The sequence below is a fragment of the Agelaius phoeniceus genome, chromosome 1 (genome assembly GCF_051311805.1).
Source record: "Agelaius phoeniceus isolate bAgePho1 chromosome 1, bAgePho1.hap1, whole genome shotgun sequence".
In the NCBI taxonomy this organism is placed as follows: Eukaryota; Metazoa; Chordata; class Aves; order Passeriformes; family Icteridae; genus Agelaius; species Agelaius phoeniceus.
The window spans coordinates 137,155,863-137,177,478 of record NC_135265.1 but is presented as its reverse complement, the minus strand read 5'-3'; the positions used below and the strand labels follow the sequence as shown (position 1 = coordinate 137,177,478).

The 21,616-nt window shown below is 39.0% G+C and overlaps 1 protein-coding gene across 1 annotated transcript; it reads left to right on the top strand.

Annotated features, from left to right (window-relative positions):
• Nucleotides 1-3,193: 3,193 nt before the first annotated feature.
• Nucleotides 3,194-18,646, top strand: LOC129125599 (carbonic anhydrase 3-like). Its single transcript, XM_054641096.2, has 7 exons — nucleotides 3,194-3,497; nucleotides 4,388-4,585; nucleotides 11,426-11,544; nucleotides 12,380-12,472; nucleotides 13,321-13,386; nucleotides 14,265-14,420; nucleotides 17,466-18,646. The coding sequence occupies exons 1-7, from the start codon at nucleotides 3,452-3,454 to the stop codon at nucleotides 17,583-17,585; spliced, it is 798 nt and encodes a 265-aa protein (XP_054497071.1). The 5' UTR covers nucleotides 3,194-3,451; the 3' UTR covers nucleotides 17,586-18,646.
• The last annotated feature ends 2,970 nt before the right edge of the window (nucleotides 18,647-21,616 follow it).

The following is a 21,616-nucleotide window of genomic DNA, read 5'->3' as shown; positions in this document are numbered from 1 at the left end:
GACTTCCATTTTAAATTCAATACAAATTAATATAAACTATACCTAAGTGAACCGAAGTGACGAAATTGTGGGATTTTCACAACATGCAAACTTTGCTTTTATGAAGTAATGACATCATTCTTACTCAGTGACAGAGCACACATGAGCAGATTGATCCACACTTCAATGGAGACTTACATTTCAGCATATATGCCATCTGGATAGTACTTGCAGCAACACCATAATGGCTAACTAACTAGAAACCTTATAGGAATCTATGTATTGAATTTGTGTGCTTATTTTTTCATGGACAGATGCTGTGGAGTGAATTTGAATCTCACTTCCTGAATGATCTTCATTTCTGAACTCAATGATTGTCCTTTAAATCACTTTAAAATTAGTGACGAAGCCTGTCTTACATTTTTTTGATAAATCTGACTTTAACATTATTTAAAGCACCAGTAGATTTATTAGAATTATTACACAGAGAGGGGATCCACCAAATTGTGACCTGTGGTCTGCCCTGAAATAACTTTCTGTATCTCATCAAGATATAAGAACAACAAAACTTGTTGGAAGTCAAGGTTATAGGGATTTTTGTGCATGGCATGAATTATCAAGAATCCTGGAATCCTATTTCTAACTCCCTCATTATTCTGCTTTGTAACCATGAACTACTCCTAGTGTTCCTGATTAACTAGCTGCTTCCCTTCTCCTTTTAGATCACCTCTGCTTGAGACCAAATTCAATCTTGACCTTGTCTTCTATGCCATCTGGGCATTTTCTTAAAACACTTCTCATGTACAGACCACGTTCAATAATCAAGAGCCCAAGGAAGACTTTTAAAGGCTTTCTTTTTACTGGCAGAGAATAACAGTGTTTTTAAGGGATTCCACACAGGTATTTTCTGAGAATGAAGTGAGTATTTTATCTGGAGAGAGGTATTGATGGACACAGGATACTCAGGCTTGGGGAAAGGAGTAAATCCAGAGGAAAGGGGTAAGAACACTGTTTTGAATAAGGAAGAAGATCAAAGTAGAAGAAGCCAGAAGAAAGCCTCCTGTCTCACTTTGTCCTCTTGACGATCCTCAAGTTCTAGAGAAAAAGAGCTCAGTGAAAGCAGATATACGAAAGACATTTGTTTTTCCTCAGAAATAATTTATTTGCTTGAAAGGTCTGAATTAAAGTGTCTAATGTTAAAATATTTTCTTAGATTGCTCCTTCTTTCTTCCCACAGCCATTTTTAGGTTATCTAAATGTCAAGGAGTTCAGAACATACGCTAACTCTGAAAAATTGCTGTGCATGAGAGCTCAGGACAGAAATTACAGTATCTAAAAATTCCTGAGTCTTCCTACTCAGGCCATAAAGTACAACATCAAATCTATACATTAAAGTCAGTTTAAAAGACTCAGTACTTTTATGTCACATGCTCTCTATCTGGAGATTTGTCTTTGGGTCATGGCAGTAAGAAGATGCTCAGAAATGGAAGTGAAAACTGGGGAAGAGGTGGGAAGTAGTATGTGCTCTGTCAGACATAAATACAAAGCTCCTGTGTACCTTGTTCATGTCTCCACTTTTAATACTGCAAAGTCACTGGAATACCTTGGGTGATTCCAAACCTTGATTTGTTATCTTGCCTCAGATTGTTCATGGCAAAGTTATATGTAATTGTTCATTAGCTAACACTTCTCTTTAGCTTCAATAACTCTTCCAATTTATTGGTGTTTACCTCTCTGATGCAGTGCATAGAAAGACAGCTGTCACTTACCCTCTTAACATTTGTTTGCTATGCAAAGCACACTAAGCTTTTATAGTCTCATCTTATAAAAGAGGCTCTTTAATGGCCTTGTCTCCCCTGCACCTGTTGCAATTCATCGTAATTCAGCTTCATGAGGCCAACAGACCTGTCTCAGAGGTCACACCAGGGTCTCTTCAGCTCCAGGGACATGTCCTTGGTTTGCTCCTGGGTTTTTCTGTGAGCAGTTCCTGCTGGTAATGCTTTTTGACATGTTATCACTAACAGACCCACTCTTCCTTCTCTTTCACTTCCTCTTCATTTCAGAAAAAAATCTTTCGGCTAGGGCTATGATTCAAGACCACCGTGTAGCACCTTCAGCAACTAATTATCACCCACTGTAGTTTACACAACATTCAGGAATACTGATTTTTTCTGCACTATGACTCCACACTTCCATCCTGTGCCATTTGCATTTTTCTTCAACCAACTTGTACGTTTTTACCTCACTTCATTATAAGCAAGTAAAATAAGCTCAATCCTTCTTACACAGAAAGTCTTCTAAAATTTAAATCACAGTCATTCATCTTTCAATCTACTGTTTTGTCTTCTACTTAGCCCCTCATCCATTTTACACCATTGGTGCTAACCTCTGTCTTTATCTCATCTGGCAATTCTCTGTGTGTCAGAATAACAAATATTTTTAGAAGTCATTTGATTTCTGTGTGCCACATAAGGAACACATGCCTGCTAGCAAGTATGCTTACAATTTTAAGTGCAATCTGATGCATAACACCCTGCTAAATGAAAGGAGAATTAGAGCTGAAGCAAAACAAACAAATCCTATGCTTAATTTGATAATTACGATTTTATCTGGAGCTGACGGGAACTGGATCTTCAGCTAGCTTAATGATTTCCATTTACCAAGAAACATTGCAGTAGAGGAAGCAGCACCTTTTTAAAGGCTGGAGCAATTAATGCCACTGAATTTTTGCAGGGAAGCTGTTTATGAAGGCAACGGGAGACCGCGCAGCAGGGAGCAGCGCTGGAACCCAGGCGAATACACGGGAATTTCCTAGGGAAGGGTGTGAACCTGTGATAGCCGTTTGCACAAAAGCTGTTGGACTCATCCTCTCACCCCCTGCTGGCCGCTGGATCAGGGCTGTGCCACACACCCAGGAGGGAAACACGGCTCCAGCGCGGCCTCCTGGGGAGACACCCAGCCCCTCCGAACCGCACAGGCCTCACGCCAGAAGAGGCTTTCTACAAACGGCCATAAAAAGCCCCGCCAGCCTGCCTGGACCTGCACGTTTCATTTCAGCGGCCAGCCCTGCTAAAGCTCCCTGGCTGATCCGGCTGCGCGGTCGCCCATGGATGCGCACCTATTTCACTTGAATTTGAAAACTGTTCCTACGTTTCCCGTGCCGAGTGCTGGACATTCGTGCTTTACTATATTCTCCCCGGCAGGCGGTGGCAGCCCTTTCCCCGCGCTGGGCATTCCCGGAGATGTCCCGGCCGGTTCCTTCCCCCGCATTCCCGGGGGACAGCGGGAGCGGGGCGGGCAGTCCGAGGCAGCGCCGCTCTCCCCGCCCCCGGCTCCCGGGCCTTCCCGGGTCCGTCGGGCGGCGGGGACGGGCATGCATTTGGCGGGAGTCTATAAAAAGCCGCCGTGAGGCGAGGCCACCGTCCTGCCAGAGCCGCCGGCAGAGGCTGGGGCGCGGCGCCGGCACCGCACCATGATCAACCCCAACTACTACCCCTGGGGCTACGACAGCGACAACGGTGAGCAGGGGGCCGCGCCCGGCCCGCTCCTCCCGGCACCGAAACCCGGGCGAAACGGGGACCCCGCTTCCCGAGGGAGCATGGCGGGGATGCGGGCTCCAGGCGGGCCCGGGCTCTGCAGGTGGCGGGGCCGAGGCCGCTCGGTTGTCGCTCGCAGGCACGGAAGAGGCGAAGCTGGTGGAAGGAGAGGTCAATGGCAGGGGGTCTTTGAGTTAAATAAAGTCAGTTTTCCTACTGTTAATGTAGGTTAAAATTGGATATAGCAATATGTCCAATTTAGGGCAGCCCTCATGCAGGAAGAGCAGTGCTGGGCTGCAGGCCCCACCTGCCTGGTGAGGTTGGGATATTGGTGGTCTCTTGTTCCTGCTCTCTCCTCTGCTGCTGGAAGAGCAGTTCAGCATTGGTCAGGCTTTTTCCACATGAACTTCTTGGTAAAACTATGATGATAATTTAATCCACGTTTCAAATTCTTGGCATGTCCAGGGATCAGTGACCTTTTCTCATTCCATATGGCTACATGGTCCCATATTTCAATCATTTGGGTATATCCCATCTTATTTCCAGCCACTGCTGGACTTGGAGTATACACCTCTGGTTTTCTTCCTTGGCATATTATCATTCTCCTAGTTGTCAGTCTTGAGGTTGCTGTAAGAGTTTAGGTTCAGTTGAAGGACTTTAAGTATCCAGTATTCCAGCTAGAAATCAATCTAGTTGCTTTTTATACAGTGAAACTCTTGACAGGGCATGAATAACAACTAGGCAATTACTTATTAATGCATTTATATTTTGTTCTATACTTAAGCAAAGCCAAGCTTGTGTTAATTGTAACAAGTATAATTCATATCTCTCTGGAAAAGATTTTCCTGATACTTCTCTGTACTTTTTTGTAGGACCAGATCAGTGGCACAAAAATTACCCTTTTGCGAAAGGACGCCATCAGTCACCAATTGAAATCAATAACAAAGAGGTGCATTATGATAGTTCTCTACTGCCATGGTTTGCTAGTTATGATCCTGGTGCAGCTAAGACCATCCTCAATAACGGGAAAACCTGCAGAGTTGTATTTGATGATTCATTCGATCGATCAGGTCGGTTTTGTTTTCATCTCTGTCATTACATATAAGTGACTGTTTCTCAATTTGCATGGCAAAGCCTGCTCTGACTGTTCAGGCTCTCGGAAGGGTGCTGTGTACTGCCTGTGTGTGATGTAGAGGTTTCTCTGACTGGGTACCCTGTGCTGCTGCTGCTGGCAAAGTCTGAGTCTCCTTTTAAAGTTCATTGGTAAAATCCCAGGGAATCGAGAGAGGCGCAAAGAAACTTGGTAGAGGGTGAATTAAGGTGTAAGATAAATTTCTGGAGCTGCAAAAAGTCATTGCAGTTGTGTTGCTTTTCAGGATGAAGGAGGCCCAGACTTTTTCTGTGAGAACTGAATTCCATTTTGCCTATTTGAGATGCCCTGCAGAACATCTTAAGTTACAATATTTAAAAACTCTATCCATGTAATTTGTGATAAATGAAGTAACAAGCCAGACGTTGCCACAACGTCATGGCATTTAATCAGTTGAAAGTCTTTTTGGCATTAATGAGGTTTTGTCTTAATGAAGATTATAGGGCTGATAAATTTAATTGTGTCAGCTTTTATCCAGTTACATCTATGACAGCATACAGTGTACAGACTTATTTCTTACCTGCATTGAAACTTACACTTTCTATATGACTAGGACTGACAGCTCTAATTACTATGAGAAATCCTACTCTTAGATTGTTTCTTGTTAAGTATATATGGACATGGATTTAATTTAATGGATTTTTAACTCATTAGTTGGGTTTCATGAAGCTGAGGATCAAAATGTATGTATGCTGGACTAGTTAATATACTATCAAAACTCACAAATTAATATGCAGTTAAGAGTTTTGTAACTTTGCTAGCAAAGTGGGAATTTTCAATGTTATTTGAAGAAAAATATTATTAATGTCAGATAAAATGATACAAAAGTAAAGAAATGTAGCTGTGGCATATGAGATCTCCATGGCTATTACCATTTTTTACCATCTGTTGTATTTGTTAAAACTGCATCAGATATACCAATGGTTGCATCTTCTGCATAAAAATAAAAGTGTAAACACTGTGAAAATAACTCAGATTTTGAATTGGAGAGAGTATTCAGGCACAGCAATCTACAGCATGGATGCAATGCTCACCACAAAGAACAGAAAGTTTCAGAATGTTCTGAAATTTTTTTCAGATAAACTGCTTAGTAACTGTTGTGTTTTGATCTCAGAAATAAAAAGCGACTCACTGCAAAAAAAGTAGGTGTATATCTCAACTCTTTGAAGTAAAGAAACATTCAGTGTTTGTTGTTATGTCTCCTTTGTTATACCATTGCCTGCAGAGTCTGTGGGTGGTGTTCTTTCTCTAATATAATGCTAATTGCAGGACACATTCCACTGTGCATACTCCTACTGACTTGAACACATTTTCAGTTTTTTAGGATAAGTACAATGGCTTATTTTTTATGTAAAAGAACCACCAGCTGCACAAAACATACATATACAATAGCAATCATATAGGAATGAAGCTTTTATTTCTTTGGACAAAGATACTCATTCTCTCTATGTCTGTGTCTATGTCTATCACTCTGTCTATCTGAATTATTTTTGAGTTAACCAGAAAACTAAGCATTTATTTTCCTGACTTTTTTCAGTTATAGTGGTCATACCTGTATGACCCATATCTGTACTTCTGTCTACATTTTCATTAGTTTGGATAAAATAGATTGCTGAATAAATTGCCAAGGTGAGTAATGAAATCAATTACTTTGGATGTCTCCAAGTTTTACATTCATTGTATATCCTGCCAAGAACAGTTGGAGAATTCACAATTGAGGACAGTTTCTTAAATTCAAACAATTGAAGTATCAATATCATCCAATGTAATTCAGGTATTATGTTCAAAATAGGCCTTATTACTTTTATGCTTAGGGTTAGCCTAGTGGAAGGGATTGGAGAATTTATTTCCAGCTGTTTATAAAGTCTGATTGACTTTGAGAATCTGCCACAAAATTGAAAGCTTTGCTGACTTTGCTGACAGATGAAGTTGCTATAGGAGCAGTATCATTCCTCTGCTGCCTATCCATACAAGTCAATGGATTCCTGTGGATTCAGTTTTCTGTCTTACTGTACCCATGTAGATGGATCTTATGCACTGTAAAATGATTGCCGGTGGGGGCTGGAGTCTGAAAATTAAGGAAAGAACTGGGAGCTGAAATCAAACCTTCTAGGTAGCTGGGCTCAGTAGAACACACCAGAACTTGGGTACTTTGGCAGCCTACCACTGCTGTGTTTTTTTGGCCTAATTGGCAATTCAGATACTCTTTTAGATCCAGCAGTGACTCATTTTTGGTTTGAATTAGGGCTGAAATCTTATTTCCACTATCAAAATCCGTTTATTTCTAAAATTCATAAAATATTCATATCAGAGAAGTGTCCTGAGAGCTTCTAGCTGGTGGGACTATTGTCATGATGTTCTTTGAGATATATAACTTCTTAAAGTTAATGACTATTTGACTGTTGTTGTAATACCTTGGTTAGATGGTTATACCAGTGTTTGATTATTTGAGAAACAGTAAAGATACAAAAGTCTGGTAATGGAACCCAGACAGAGCAGCTGGACAGAGATACCCTGAGGTCACATGGATACCTGCCTTCATCTTCCCTCTTTCTTTGTTGTTTTTGTCGGCAGTTCCTATGGACTTTCATCAACCAAATAGATTCCTACTTCTTCTTTTACTGCTTTCAGATGGGTGACATTTAAGGGTTTGGAGTACCTCAGTGCAGGCACACATTCTTACAGGCTTACCTTGATGCTGTTTTCAGACTCTTTCCTATAAAAAAAAAAGTGGATTTGAAAGTAGATGATGCAAAAAAGAAAAAAAAATAGAGACAGTTACTGTAAGAAGTCAGGGCTTGTTGCTAATCAGCTCTTTTAGTATGGCCAGGACTTGTGGCCAGCATTTCCTCAAATACTCCTTTGTGTGAAATCTCATTTATTTTTGCAAATGAAATTTTTCATTATCAACTTCTGGTAAATAAAACATTCATTTTTTCACTGGTTTTATAGAGTGAAGACAAACCCCACTAACTTTAATTGAACCAGGGGGAAGTCTGTCCATAGACATTCTAGTTTTGGTTGATTCCTGCAAAATGTTACTTAACATTTTGTCTGCTGAATGTACACTGTAGAAAATCAGTAGCTGTTACAAAAATAGCACCACTAAATCCCAGTACTTTTGTAGCTGTGGTACCACTCAATGGCTGTACTGCATAAGGCAAAAGGCAGCAAAGTTAAATTCTTCCTTCAGTGTAATAACACATTTGTCATGTCTGCATGAAGGTATTGAGAACTCCTGTACTTGGGTACAGGGAATTTAGGGCTTGACCTTCTGTTAACTTTGAATTTCCATTGTTAGAATTAAAAGTGCTTGACTTTTAATTCTAGTCAAGGGCCTGCTGAGGCTACAGCTACACAGAGGACTGACAGTTTTCTGCCCCTGGAGGTGGGGCAGCCACACAGATCACAAATGAGTATGATTTGGGAGCTCACTGATGAACAGGCTGTGATCCAGGGGCACAAAACTGGCAAAGATGTGTTACAGTGTAGGTGAGGGTGGGTGGCAAGCTGACAGACTTCTGTCTGATACTTCTCTTTCCCAGTCTTCCCTAAAAGAGTACAAAGTTGCATACAAAGGTGCTACATGTCTATTCAGTGCTTGCTTAAAGAATATTTCAGTGAGAACTGAAATTTGAGTTCCAAAAGCTTTTAGGAAACACATTTTATCCCTGCAGTTAGCTGGACAGTTTCAGTACAGAGATCCTCTTCTGAGCAGAATGTGACTTTTAGAATGTGCCACTGATGTGAAACAGCTGTGGGTTCTGTACTGCACTGTTAGATTCTATTATGAAGCAGCATAACAAAGGTAATGTATCTTTTCAATTGTCATACAGTAGTACATTTCTAATTTAATTCCATTGGGGTTTACCAGTGCATTTTATGGACTTGGGAGGTTGTGTGATCATAAATCTTCCTAGAACAGTCATTTCTTGTCATGTTTATAAACACAACTCATCTCATAAGTCTGCTTTGTTCTCTGTGGGTTTTTTCATCTGCCTTTACAGCAGACAGGGAACACTTTTGTGTAGGCATAACATTGCCAGTTTTACTTTTAGTGAAGGCAATGACAATTGACACTAGCACAGATTAACAACCAGACCCCTACAGGGTTGGTTGCTGCTCAGCAAGTGGATGCACATATTTGAAAAGCTTCTTGTCACTTTTCTGTTGTCAAGGGAACCCAGCTAGTTGAGATAAAGTGACTGGAGGAGCCATCTCCACTCTACTGCATGACACCTTCCTTTTGTTGTGTCACAGAGTGAGAGACGGAGTTTTCTTGACTTGGTTACATCCTTCTGTGTAACACTTACCCTAGTGATTACACTGAAAGTCAAAAAAAACCTGTTCTTTTATTAGCCCATTTTGCCTCATGCTGCTCAGCTGATGACAGATCAAATAAAAGGTGAGCTTTTTTCCAGAGCAGATGTCCATGTAGGATTGTTTCGTGATAGATCATTCTTCACTGTGGATGTGTGGAGAGCACAGAATTTGAGCAAGACAGACTGACATTTTTATGTCTGGTATCAGGCACTGATGGGTCACTGAGGGTGATGTGCAAACCCATTTGGAGTCAGTCACTGAGCAATGGGATGAGAGTTTGCAACAATAAGGCACTAAAAAGGAGTGAATACTTCTCTCTCCTGTCTTTCTGAGCTGATTTGTGTATTCCTGCACCTGGGCCGAGTTACATTTTGGTAATTCTACCATGACTCTCAGATATTTAAGGTGAACATTTCCTGTTGAACAATTGTCAGAAAAATTCCCTCTTACATGTACTAACATTGTTGAAAAATAATGTCAAGATACCATCTCTTCTTTTATAAACTTTATTTTATATTCTTTTTTTGTCATGTGGTTGTGCATTTTTATTTGCATAGTATTGAAGCCCACGAGGATAAAGATATGTTTAGAATTTAAGTTCCAAAGCACATGCTTAAAAATAAAAAAACCTCACTAATTTTGAGCTATGCAGACATAGTTTGGGATTTTTAATGTTTTAAATATTAGAGAACTTAATTCTTGTTTATTTTTGTTTATTTTCCCCTTTTTAAAATGCAGGAAGATTTAATTTACTTACACTGTCATTTCATGTATTTTTATGTTTAATACTACACACTTGTAATTACAAGAAAGGAAATACATTTTTGTCCTTCAGGAGATGTTGTTTGCATCATTCTTTCTGGTTAAAGTGTGCTAGGTAAAAATTACTGCCTATTTATAGATGAGTAAAACTGGAATGTGTTGGCAGGAGATGATGCAGAGCTTCACCTAATGCCCAATCAAAAATGTCTGCTGATGGCCCATCAGTGGAAATAATTACATGCTTTTACCTTAAAGAGGATTACTTGGCCTTACAGATCTATTTTAATGGAGAATTGATGGCCTTGTCAACTACTACTCTTACCCTGACTGTGTTCACCACAGTTATGAATGTCTGTGGGAAGAAGTAAAAGGAATTTGTTGAGAAAAACAGCTTGCTCAACTCTTAGTGCTGTATTTCTTGAGATGATAATGGATTTAATTATTTTCAGATAGAAGGATATTTTTTCCTCTGGCATATAAAGAGCAGTTCTTGAGAACTCCTGAAAGTTTTATAGGAATGCTATAACTTCTATCCTCAAAAAAAGTGAATGAGAATTGAGTATCTTCTAGTATTTGGTGAATGTAAATATGTTTTTCTAGTTCATTGATTCTTTCAATAGACCACCTCCATTTACAATATTATTTATAAATGGTAACATTATTTAGAAAACTGGATATCATTCATCAGTGGCTGGACTTTTCTTTAGGAAAATAGCTTGCATTCTTAGTGTTTGCTTTTCTTTGCTTTATTTTCTGCATTCTTTCTCCTCTTCCATAACTGGAGGGAGCAGCTATTGGAGCAGAAGCAGCATCACTGATTTCATAACTCTTTAAACAAATAAGTCATAGCCTGCAGTAAGATACACAATTTTGTTGTGTTTTCTGGGAATTTTTTTATCATCTAGCACTTCAGTAGTTGATCTTAATCCTGGTTATATTTGTGTACTTTCACATCAGCCAATCCTAGATTCAATTCAGGAGGAGATTAAGACATCTAAATTTAGGTGTTTTATTGTGGGATTTTAAAAGTTGGTGGGTTATATCTAAACTGCCATTTGAGGCAGCAGAGTTGGAGTTCAAGGAATGCAGAGAGCAATTCAGGTCACTGTCTTGTTGAGTGTGTACTTTAAGGCAAGTAGAATTACCGTAGAGGCTTGACTGTTCTGATTAGGGGTTACTTCAGTTACCCAAACACAGGCATCCTGTGACATGTTTGATAACCTAATCTATTTCCCCTTGCCTCCAGATATTGGTTTAGAATGGTTTACCAATCTTCCAGATCCTGGATCAGATCTCTCAGTCTTCCACAGATCCTGGAAGATCTGGATCTTCTACCAGATCTTCCACAGATCCTGGATCAGATCTCTCAGTCCTGTCCAGATGTCTCTGGACTATTCCAGAAAGTACTAGGTGCACATTCATGTACCTGAATTAAACCAGTGATCTCTGGTGACTTTAATGGAAGCCTAGACACAAGAGTTCTCCGCTGCCTGTAGGTGCGTATGGCTGGAGGCGGTGGCCTGACGTGGCTAAAATCAGTGCAGATTTTCAGAGCACAGGGCATCTGTACAGCAAATATGTAAAGACATGAGTAAATATTGTAGATACATATGAATTTCATTTAAAAGCATTGGGAGATCTTGAGTCTGATGCTGTTGCAGATTATCAATTGCAGTGCTGAGAGGTGGGCCACTTCCCGGAGTCTACAGGCTGCGGCAGCTGCACTTCCACTGGGGCTCATCTGACGACCACGGTTCGGAGCATGTCGTGAATGGAGTGAGGTATGCAGGAGAGGTAAGACTCACCACTTCTTGCTTTAAAGCAGGGTGTAAAATAAAATTTTACTATTGTTCTGTTGGGACAAAATTTGTCATTTCTCTGTTTTTCTGGAAGTTCTTTCTGTTTATTTATCTGTGCCTTTTTATTCTTACTCCCATTGATTCTTATAAATCAGGTTGAAGTCATTCTCACAGCAGGAGAAAAGAAAAATTCTGTGTGAAGTGAAGGTTTCCATATTCTCAAACCAGTGTGGTGTGAAACAGCACAGCAAGACTGAATTACTCAGATGCAGTCCAAACTTCCTAAAACAGTATTCTGAAAACACAGAATTATAGTAGAAGTATAAAATTGCACTGATAGAAAGGGGTGGGAAGAATGAATTACCTTGATTCTTGAGCACCTTAGGATTGTAAAGAACATGAGAAATGTAGACTAATAATATACATGAATGACATTCCTATGGATTCTTTGATAGAATTGCTGTAACTCAAATGCCTGATGGAAATGAGTCACATATCAGTAGAGGATGTCAGAACTGAATGGTCTACCTGATTACTTCAGCAACTTTTGATCAGCTTTAAGATGAGATTACAGTTTTGTTTTTTTTTTAATTTCTTATTCAGATATTAATAGTTTCTTTTAAAGCAAATAGTATAATTATGCTATTAGATAGCTAGATACAGCTATTAGATGACTTTGCTGTCCCTTTTTCATCTCTTTTTTTGGAAGACCTCATTATCACCCCTTTTTTCCTCAAACTTACACAGTTATATGAAGAACTGTAAATTCAGCCTTCTGATGGCTTGCTGTTGAATAATGGGGCTTTTTACATGTTTTTCTCTGTTTCAAGCTACATTTGTTACACTGGAATCCCAAATACAGTAATTACCTTGATGCTAAGAGAAGAACTGATGGGATTGCTGTTTTGGCCATATTTTTGCAAGTAAGTAGAAGCATGCAACTTTCTTTGCATTGATACTATGAAGTTTCTATTCTTGGAGGGTTAAAAAAAAGCAAAACTCTCTGGTGGGTATATTTTCTGGGGATCCTACCACATTGAAGGGGTTGACTTTCAGTAATGTATCCCTTTCAAGTTACAGAGCATGAGTCATATTATCTCAAGTGGTATCCAAAACTACACACACTTGTCCCTGCAGCTATTGTGTCACTATGTGGCTCATGGAATGGGGACATGTGTCAGAAGTAGCCCTCTCACCAACAGCAGTCAGCTGTCTTTTTTGCTAACTGGGGACAGATTTCAAGGACATGTATCTCTTCTAGGTTTTTCATGAACTTTCTCTCAAACAAAATATCTCACAGGCAATACATATTACTCACCCTTTTTTTAAAATCCTTTTAGGGGCATGCAGCCTTAGCCTGAAATATTAGCTGTTGCTCTCTTTTGTTTAATTCATATTCACTAGACTCAGAACTAGAGATAGAAAGCTGGATGTCTTTTTTGAGATCATCAATTGCAAACAATACATCTGACCATGAAATGTGTGTTGTGAAATTAACTGTTATGCTAAAATTTCTGTACTGAAACAATTTCCCCATTTGTATCATAATATCTGTTGGGAGATACAGGCAGAGGTAACAGACAGAAGACATAGCTTACCAGGCTGGTAGGGATGATAGGTTGGCTTAATGCATTATAATTTTATAGTTGATAGATGTTTAGGTAGATGCTCATAGGTTTATAGTTGATAGATGCTCATATAGAAAAATAGGAGAAAGAAGAAACCTGGTCAAGCAGAACTCCTTACTTAGCTCACACTTTGTTCTTTACAGGTAGGGGAAACTCCCAAACCAGAGATGAAGAGAATTCTTGAAGAAATAAATGCTATCAAAACAAAGGTAATGATGTTGAGCTTTTCATTATAGGAAGATTGCTCAAAGTCTCAGGACAAAAAAAAAAGAATAGCAATGTCTGACTTCCTAATTTTCAGATTCTGCTCTGCAACATTTCTAGAATATATTTGGGAATAAAACCATGGAACCATGGATAGCTTTTCCCTAACATGAAAAGTCCTTTCTTCCATTTACATAAGAGCCTTCTTTGACTTTTGCAGGGCATATGAGTTTGGCGAAAATGAGCAATTTACCCAGTCTTTGCTCACCTAAAAACTAGGCATGTAACCTTATTGCCTCAGTGGGTAGTGCCAAATAAAGGGCATATTTAGAAATTGGTCCATTTGGTGTTAATATATAGGCTGCCTAATGGATCTCTGGAAATGCCACTGACTAGACATTTGTGTCTTAAATAACATTATGTGATAAATCTCACATTTCATAGGCTGTCTTGTTTGTTATTAGCACAAATATTATAAAAGCAGTACCTGTTTCACTTCATTGCGTGATGACCTAATGCAATATCCAATAGATAGAATTTCCATAAGAAAGGAGGCCAGAAGGAGGAGTATTTCTGCACAGAAATGAGTGAAACACATTGTACTGGACACTTCACATGAGTTAGCTGAGGTACAAGAAGCAGCATCAGGGAGTTTTCTGTTTCATCATGCTTCTCTAGGCCCATCTGTGAGGGTCATTTGGTTCCCCTGTCTCACTGCACCATTATATCTTGTGTAGATCTGTGCTTACTTTCCTCAGTTCATACATTTGCAGTATCTGAGTCACTCCCCGTTTCTTAAAATAACAGAGCTGCGAGTGAATCTTGGCTAGATTTGTTGAAGTTTTCTGTTTTGTTTTGTTGTGTTTTTGTTTTTATTTTAAAGGGGAAAAATGCTCCTTTTCCAAACTTTGATCCCTCAATTCTTTTCCCTAAATCTCATGACTACTGGACATACCATGGATCTGTCACTACTCCACCTTGCGAAGAGTGTGTTACCTGGATTATTCTTAGAGAGCCCATCATAGTCAGTTCAGACCAGGTAAACTTCACCCTTCATTTTATTTACATGCAATAACCTGAATTTATTCTTTTCACAAGGAAAACAGTCATTGGATTTGTGAGAAATTGCAGGATTAAAAGGAGAGTGAAGAACCACCCCATATCCAACACCATGGTAGTTCAAGCCCACAGACATCAGAGAGCTTTTTAAATCAGTAAAAACATACCACAGTGTAGATGGTCAGGGTTTTTTTTCAGAAATATAATTTATCAGAATACAAATGTAATGGGACTGGTGATTCTATCTGCCCTGTATTGCAGATGGGAGTGCAAGTTGGAAATGTTGAATTACATGCTTGATACCTGTTTCTGGAAGGCATACCAGCTAAATTGTCACAAACTGGAGCAACATCAGCTAACTACAATTTATTGTTAATATCAAAACCTTCTTTTGTCACTTACTGTAAAGAAGTATTTCTTGTTAATTCCTATCCTATTTACCGCCAACCCACTTACAGGAGTTTGAATGCCCTCTTTAAGCTCATTTCAGCCTATGATTCCACTCTTACCACACAAGTCAGTTTTCTCACTTGAGGTTATTCCTCTAGTCAGCAGACTAATGATGCAATACCACAGATTTCAAGGCTCCAGGATACAAAGCACATGAATATTAATCAAGGGACTGCCATATTATGAAGGTATTATATTTAGACACAAAACTTCTCATTTTAAGTTTTCAAGATGATAATGTGTTTAGTGCATTCGTTGATGTGGATTTTATGACAAAAAGGAAGTCTTTTTATTTTCTAGTACTTTTTATTTAAGTGGCTCTTTATCTTTTAAATAATATAACTCAGGTATGATGAGAAACTTAGCTGGCAATAGATGAAATATGGTAATGTGTTCATATAACTTATGGCTTAATTTTCTGAGCTTATTGAATTGCTCTGCCTTCTGTTTCCTTGTCCATCCAAAAATTAAAATACAGGGGCTATTTTAAAGTGTGTACTTGTGTTAAAAATACAAATATGGTCTTACTGGTTTCCACCAAATGAATCATCTTAGATGTTTATATTACAGAAGATCAGCTACAGATTATATTAGGAAAAGTGTAGTCATTATTGAGCATCTCTTATTTAAAATGCATTTTTAAAGAAATAACTAATCACATTATTGATCCAGCTTCATGAAAAGACTTTTTGACTACAGTTATTTTTGGGTCATGGTCTTTTTCTCAGCTGTTCTAAAAGTAGTGAGTTTCAGGAAACATACAGACTGTTCTTTAACTATCCCTCTTGTAGAAAAAATGGAGCATTTAAGTTAAAGATGAAATTGCTACATAAAGATGAGACATTGGCTCTTACCCTGAGGTAGCTGCTTTTCAGGCAGAATTGGCAGCGTGTGTGAGTTATTGTCTAGAAATACAATAGAAATACTTCCCTCACTCCAGAGTGCCTGCACTCTAAATAACGTATTCATAAGAGGATTGTGTTGCCAATTATTTCTAATCCTAGACAGTGTAGTACCATGGTAGCCTCATTAATAGTGATTATTTTAAGTGTGTGTGCATTTGCAGTGGATTTCTTGGATGCTTTTGCAGCCAGATGGTAACCATATATTAGCCACAAGGGGAAGTGCAGTCGCTGCAAATCAGTGCTCTGCAGGAAAATCAATTCACCAGAAATCCCAGGGAGATATAGTGTGGGTGGCCTAGCTGCTCAGATTACTTTTAATGAAAGAACAGGAATTTAACTGTGGAATAACTCTGTCTAATTGCAGACTAATTTTTTCATCTTTATGTAATTGTAGCCTGAATACATATTGGTTTTTTTACTGAGTAGAGCAGATCTTCCACAAATAATAAACTCCAGCACCCTTCTCCAATAGTAATTTATCAGTTTTAACAAAACTGATGAACAATTTTCATCTCTTCCTGTACAAGTTATTCTTAATCTGAAAACTGAAATTTAATTTCAGAATATTAATCCATTGGATGCATATTATGCTGGTTATAAATGTGATCCCATCATTTTTGAGGCAGACTGAGATGGCTGGCTTTTCTGAGCTGTTCAGTGAATAGTAATGTTGAGATGCCCAAGCTAGCTCAGTCCAGAAACTGGAACAAGTTTAATCACAGTGAACCTAGGCTTTACAACCTAGACAGAAGTTCTGCTTGTATTGGCCTTGAAGTCTGTACTGAAAAGTAGATACCTCAGCATATTGAAGCTCCTCACAGACAAAGGTGATGCATCCCTGCATGGGCTATGTTTTCAAGTTACACATGGGAAATGTGTGAGTGCTTTTCACAGTAAGTCATTCAAACAGGGACAGGTTCAAGTGTCTGAATCACAGCTGATGTGCTTTGGGTCTAGTGCAGTGCGTGGTAGTGACAACAAATGAATATAGGGTATCTGTATACATGTTGTATCCTTTGAAAATTAGAAAGCAGTACAGAAAGAGTATTAAATAATTTTGATGAGTATGGGCAGAACTGTTCATATGGCATCTCTTGAAAAAGGAAACATACTTTGGTACGGCCAAGGAGATTCAAGCTGCAGACCTTGTTTACAAACTATTTGAAACCTTCACCAAGTCTTTATCCACATTTAAATTCCAATTCCTGTTTCTAATAATGAGCTTCTTGTGTCACTGCAGCAAAATATATCCTCTGCTGCAGACCTACCATGAACATGAACAATTAGTTTATAATTCAGCTTTAAAACCTTGTAATTCTAAAGCATTCTTAACAATCAGGCACTGAGGCAGGGTTAGAGTCGGAGAGGTTTATTACAGCATGTGCCACTGTATTCACATTTTCTGAGTGCTTCCCAGAGTTTCTGTGTCTGTACACAGTTCTGTAGACAGTACCTAAATGACACTATTTTTCACAATGCTGTTCAAATAGGACCTACTTTTCTGTTTGGATTATTCAGAGTTCCTTTGGTGGTGGGGTGAAGGACATCTTTACAACTTTGAAGGAGACTTTTTTCCCCAGCTGGACCAGCCTTCTTAGTTTAATTGTTGGGCTGTGGATTTGATCCCAAAGGGTTTCCATCAGGACACTTCCATTTTTGCTCTTCTGCAGATGGCAAAGCTCCGCAGCCTCTCCAAGAATGCCGAGAACGAGCCCGATCACCCCTTGGTTGATAACTGGCGCCCGACTCAGCCGCGGTATTTCAGGATGGTGAGCGCGTCGTTCCTCTAGGACCTGCCTCCTCCTGGGTGGCTCTGAGAGAGGCAGCCTCTAGAAATAAGAGGTGGTTCTGTTTGTGTTCTTTACACAGAACTCCAGCAGTAGGTCTGGAGGCTGAAACTTGAGTTGTGGAATGAGAATTTCATGTTCAGAGGATAACATTTATTTAGGCAAATCCTACTGTTAAAATGGAAGTAGAGAGTCTGTTTGGTTCTTCATGACTGCTTTAACATTCGCTTTTGTTAATAGTTCAAAGGAAGAAGGAAGATGCTACTACTAATTACAAGACAATTTCCTATTGTGCACATGACCCTTGATGCTTGTCTGATTGCATGCTAAAGAGGTTTCAGTTAAGAGAGGTGATTGTTTTCACCATTAAAGACATATTTTTCAGTAGATGTTTTCAGCATTACCCATATCCAGCTCTGAGCTGCACTGGTTAATCCACAAGGCATTCTTGTAAATTATAAACTCTTTTGGTCTTTGGTATGTAAAATATGAAAGGACAGGAAATTGTGTTATAATGACTAATAAAGAGCTAAACTTTTACTTTCTTAAAACAATGGACAGGTGAAGCAGAGGTCTATTCTGAAAATTGTATTCACCAAGTTATATGTAGTTAAAACTATGGGAAGGGGGAAGAGCTCTTTCTTTTTGTGTCACAACTGGTTCTCTTTATTAGAAGACTAATTTCCATTTTAATATTGTAGCAGTCAAGGTGACATAAATTTTGTGAAGTTGTTCTTTGTATCCTTCGTATATATTTTATTCATGTATGCAAATAGCTTTTCTGTGTAAAAAGGGTGTTAAAATAAGAAGAGTCCTTAGTCTTTTTAATTATTTTTGAGACAAATTCTCATTTCATATACAAATGTAATAAATCCTGCTGTCAATGAAGTTTGTGCATAAACATCTGAAACCACAGTTGGACTCTTAATCAAAATGCAATTGACCAACATGTTCTTGTCTCTTGTTGTGGCACAAAGAACAATGAAACAGGGTTGTAAGCCTCTAATTGAATAACACTATTTCTACATTAAAAAGTCAAATAATAATAAAACATTTACTTAAGATTTTTTTGTTTTGTAGTTTTTTACTATTTAGAAACATGTAAAAGTACAGAATTTTAAAGAAAGACCTGTCAATGTCCTCTGTGTTATATCTTTATAGAAACTGATGATGCGTAGTACCATTTTCAGATATTTCTTTGAACTACAAGAGTACTGATTTCACATGACACCAAAATAGCCACATCCTTGAGACATCCACATGTATTCTTTTAGTGAGATCATCTCTATTCTGACAATAGCTTTCTTGCAACATCATATGAATCAACTTCACAAGTTGATTGCAGAGTGGAAAAGTTCAGTCTGTATCCAAACTCACTAAACCAAAAGGTAATTTACCACTGAGCTCAGGAAATACAAAGCATGTGCTGCTCTGGCAGTGCCTGGATTCTTGGCTGCCATGTTAAGGGGCAGGAGGATGTTGCTGAGCTTGCTGATGGGAGAAGGGTAATGATCCTTCATTACAAAAAGGAAAATTGAAGCAAAAATTGATTTTCCAAAATGCTTAGTTTGTTGTGAGTTACAAAGTAAGTTGTTTTATAAGGCTCTTTATTAAACTGAGTTGCATATCCTAGAGCAGGCGCTTTTTTTTCCTTGCAATTCATGGTATTGCAAATTTGGAACATGTAATCTCAGGGGTTTTTAATGATGTGGTGGCTTCCCAGTCATGCTTTGCAAAGGAGCTGTCTGGGTGCTATAAATGCAGGTGAGGTAAGCCTCATCCTCCAGAGCCATGTTTATTAATTTGGAAACTTAAAAGCTGAAATAATCTCTTGAAAGAAAGTGTCATTTGACTCTTCCATGCAGTTGTTTTCATTTTATCTGCATTTATAATTAGTAAAAAGTAGACTAAATTCGGCCCAGGAGAGCTGCAGATAGGAGGAAGTGTGTGAAAAAGGGTTTTGGCAGTTGTTTTACAGACCCTGTTCCTATGTTCAGGGACTGCTGGAAGCAATGATGACAGATCCAGAAAACAATGGTACGGCAGGCATCAGGGGAAAAATGGAAAGAGTAGAAGGAAAATAAAAAGCCAAAGAATGGGGGTGGGGGTGCTTCAGGGACCCTGTGAATCACACTGTAAGCTGAATATATGAGGAGTTTAGGGAGAGTTTTGAAGGCAGCAGGGAGAAATAGGGGGTGCTGTGAGTCAGCATTTAGAATGAGCTCATGTGTCATGCAATTTCCTGCTTTCTCTGGCTGGGTTCATTGTTATTCTGCAGTAGTTACCCCTTGCTTTGCAGCTTTCCCCAAGTACAAGAAAAATTAATCACTGATATGACTGAATTCAGATCACGTTGTAGTAACATCCCTCACTTCTTACCTGCACATTCCCACTATGTGAGCTAACTCTGCACTATAGGAGCAGGGAGCACTGTGTTCAGAAATACCTGGTCAAAAAAAAGACACCCAGTATTCATCTTGGTGGGATAGAACACAATGAATTACTACTGTATTTGACTTTCTTACCAGGTATACCTGACTACACTTGGTGACATCAGTGCTAATTAGAAACAGCCCCTCTGAAACAAAAATGAGACATACAGACACACTGCACAGCTCATTTGCAGCCCCTTCTCCAAGTCACTTTTCATCTACTGCAGAGCTCAGAAATGACATGGCCATGCTCTGTGGTGCTGCAAGTCTTCTCAAAACTTGAAACATTTTAGTGGTATGGCTGTACCTGCATCCATGTCATTGACAATCTTGAACATGAGCAAGAAAGTGCTGTGGAATGAATTGGCAGCTGCAGTAGCACCAAAGATATGATTATGCTCTTCCACAATTAACTTTAGGTAGGATCTCCCCTTCTAAACTTCATCAAACTAAAAGATATCCATGGTAAATGTGTGGGGAGTCCACTTTCTTATGTTTCTCATTGGGAGCCTTTTCTCTAGCCCCAACATGTTGATCACAGAAGTTATCCATGGGTTACCTGTCTGCAGCGGGGCAGGAGACCATCAGCCTGCAGTCTCACTTTGGGGACCTCTCTGAGGTGAGCAAGAGGAGGTAGATATAGATAATCTAAAATTTTATATAAAAATATACATAGGTTTTAGTGTTGAAGAAGAATCAAAATTCAAGTGATGGATATTTCTGTAGAATTTACTCATCAAATCTTTAGAACAGGACGAAACTTAATTAAATCTGATTTATTTTCAAATTTAAGCCTATTCTCTATTTCATTATAGTAATTATAGGAAAATGAACAGATCTTAAGACCCTTTTTAAAATAATAAATAAAACAGTATTTTGCAACCTATATGCAGAGCTGTTCATACCATGAGCAGAATTCAGAATTGTTTTGCTCAAGTTTCAGCTCTGGGATCACAAACGATTATTGGGACAGATGCTCTATCCTGTTGCCCAGCTGTGTGGCAGCAGTGGCAGCTCACTGGAGCTGAACTCCAGTCTGTCAGCTGGGGAAAGCCACCCATCCAGAAGGACACACAGCAAATTCCTTGTCATGGTCATCAGGACACATCAAGTTTGGCTTGGTTTGGAAAATGTTTCATTCCTTCACCTCAAAGCCTTTTTGCCACTGAACAGGCCTATACCTCAGTGTTTTTACAGCTTACTGTCTGTCTGTGTATATGTATACATATGTGTCTATCAATATATACACAAAACATATGTGCTGTATAAATACACATTCTGCTGCTGATTTTGATTAATGTGCAATAGTATTTTGTCTGAAACTACAGCTAATTTCAGAATCAGGAGAAAAAGCATCCTTCTAGAGAAGTTAGTGTGCTTTTGACAAACCTGTCTATGGTTGGCTGCCTGCCACACCTAGCTGTCTTCCAGAATAAAGTAGCACAGGAAACAGCTCCCTTTCCCTCCTTTTCCAAGAATAAAATAACTTCTCAGTTTGGAGCAGGTATGCTTCTTTCTCAGATCACTGGGGCCTTTATAACCTTATCTTGCTTGAAAATGCTTGCTTAGAAGCCTAAGAGCACACTTGCTGGTCAGAGACTA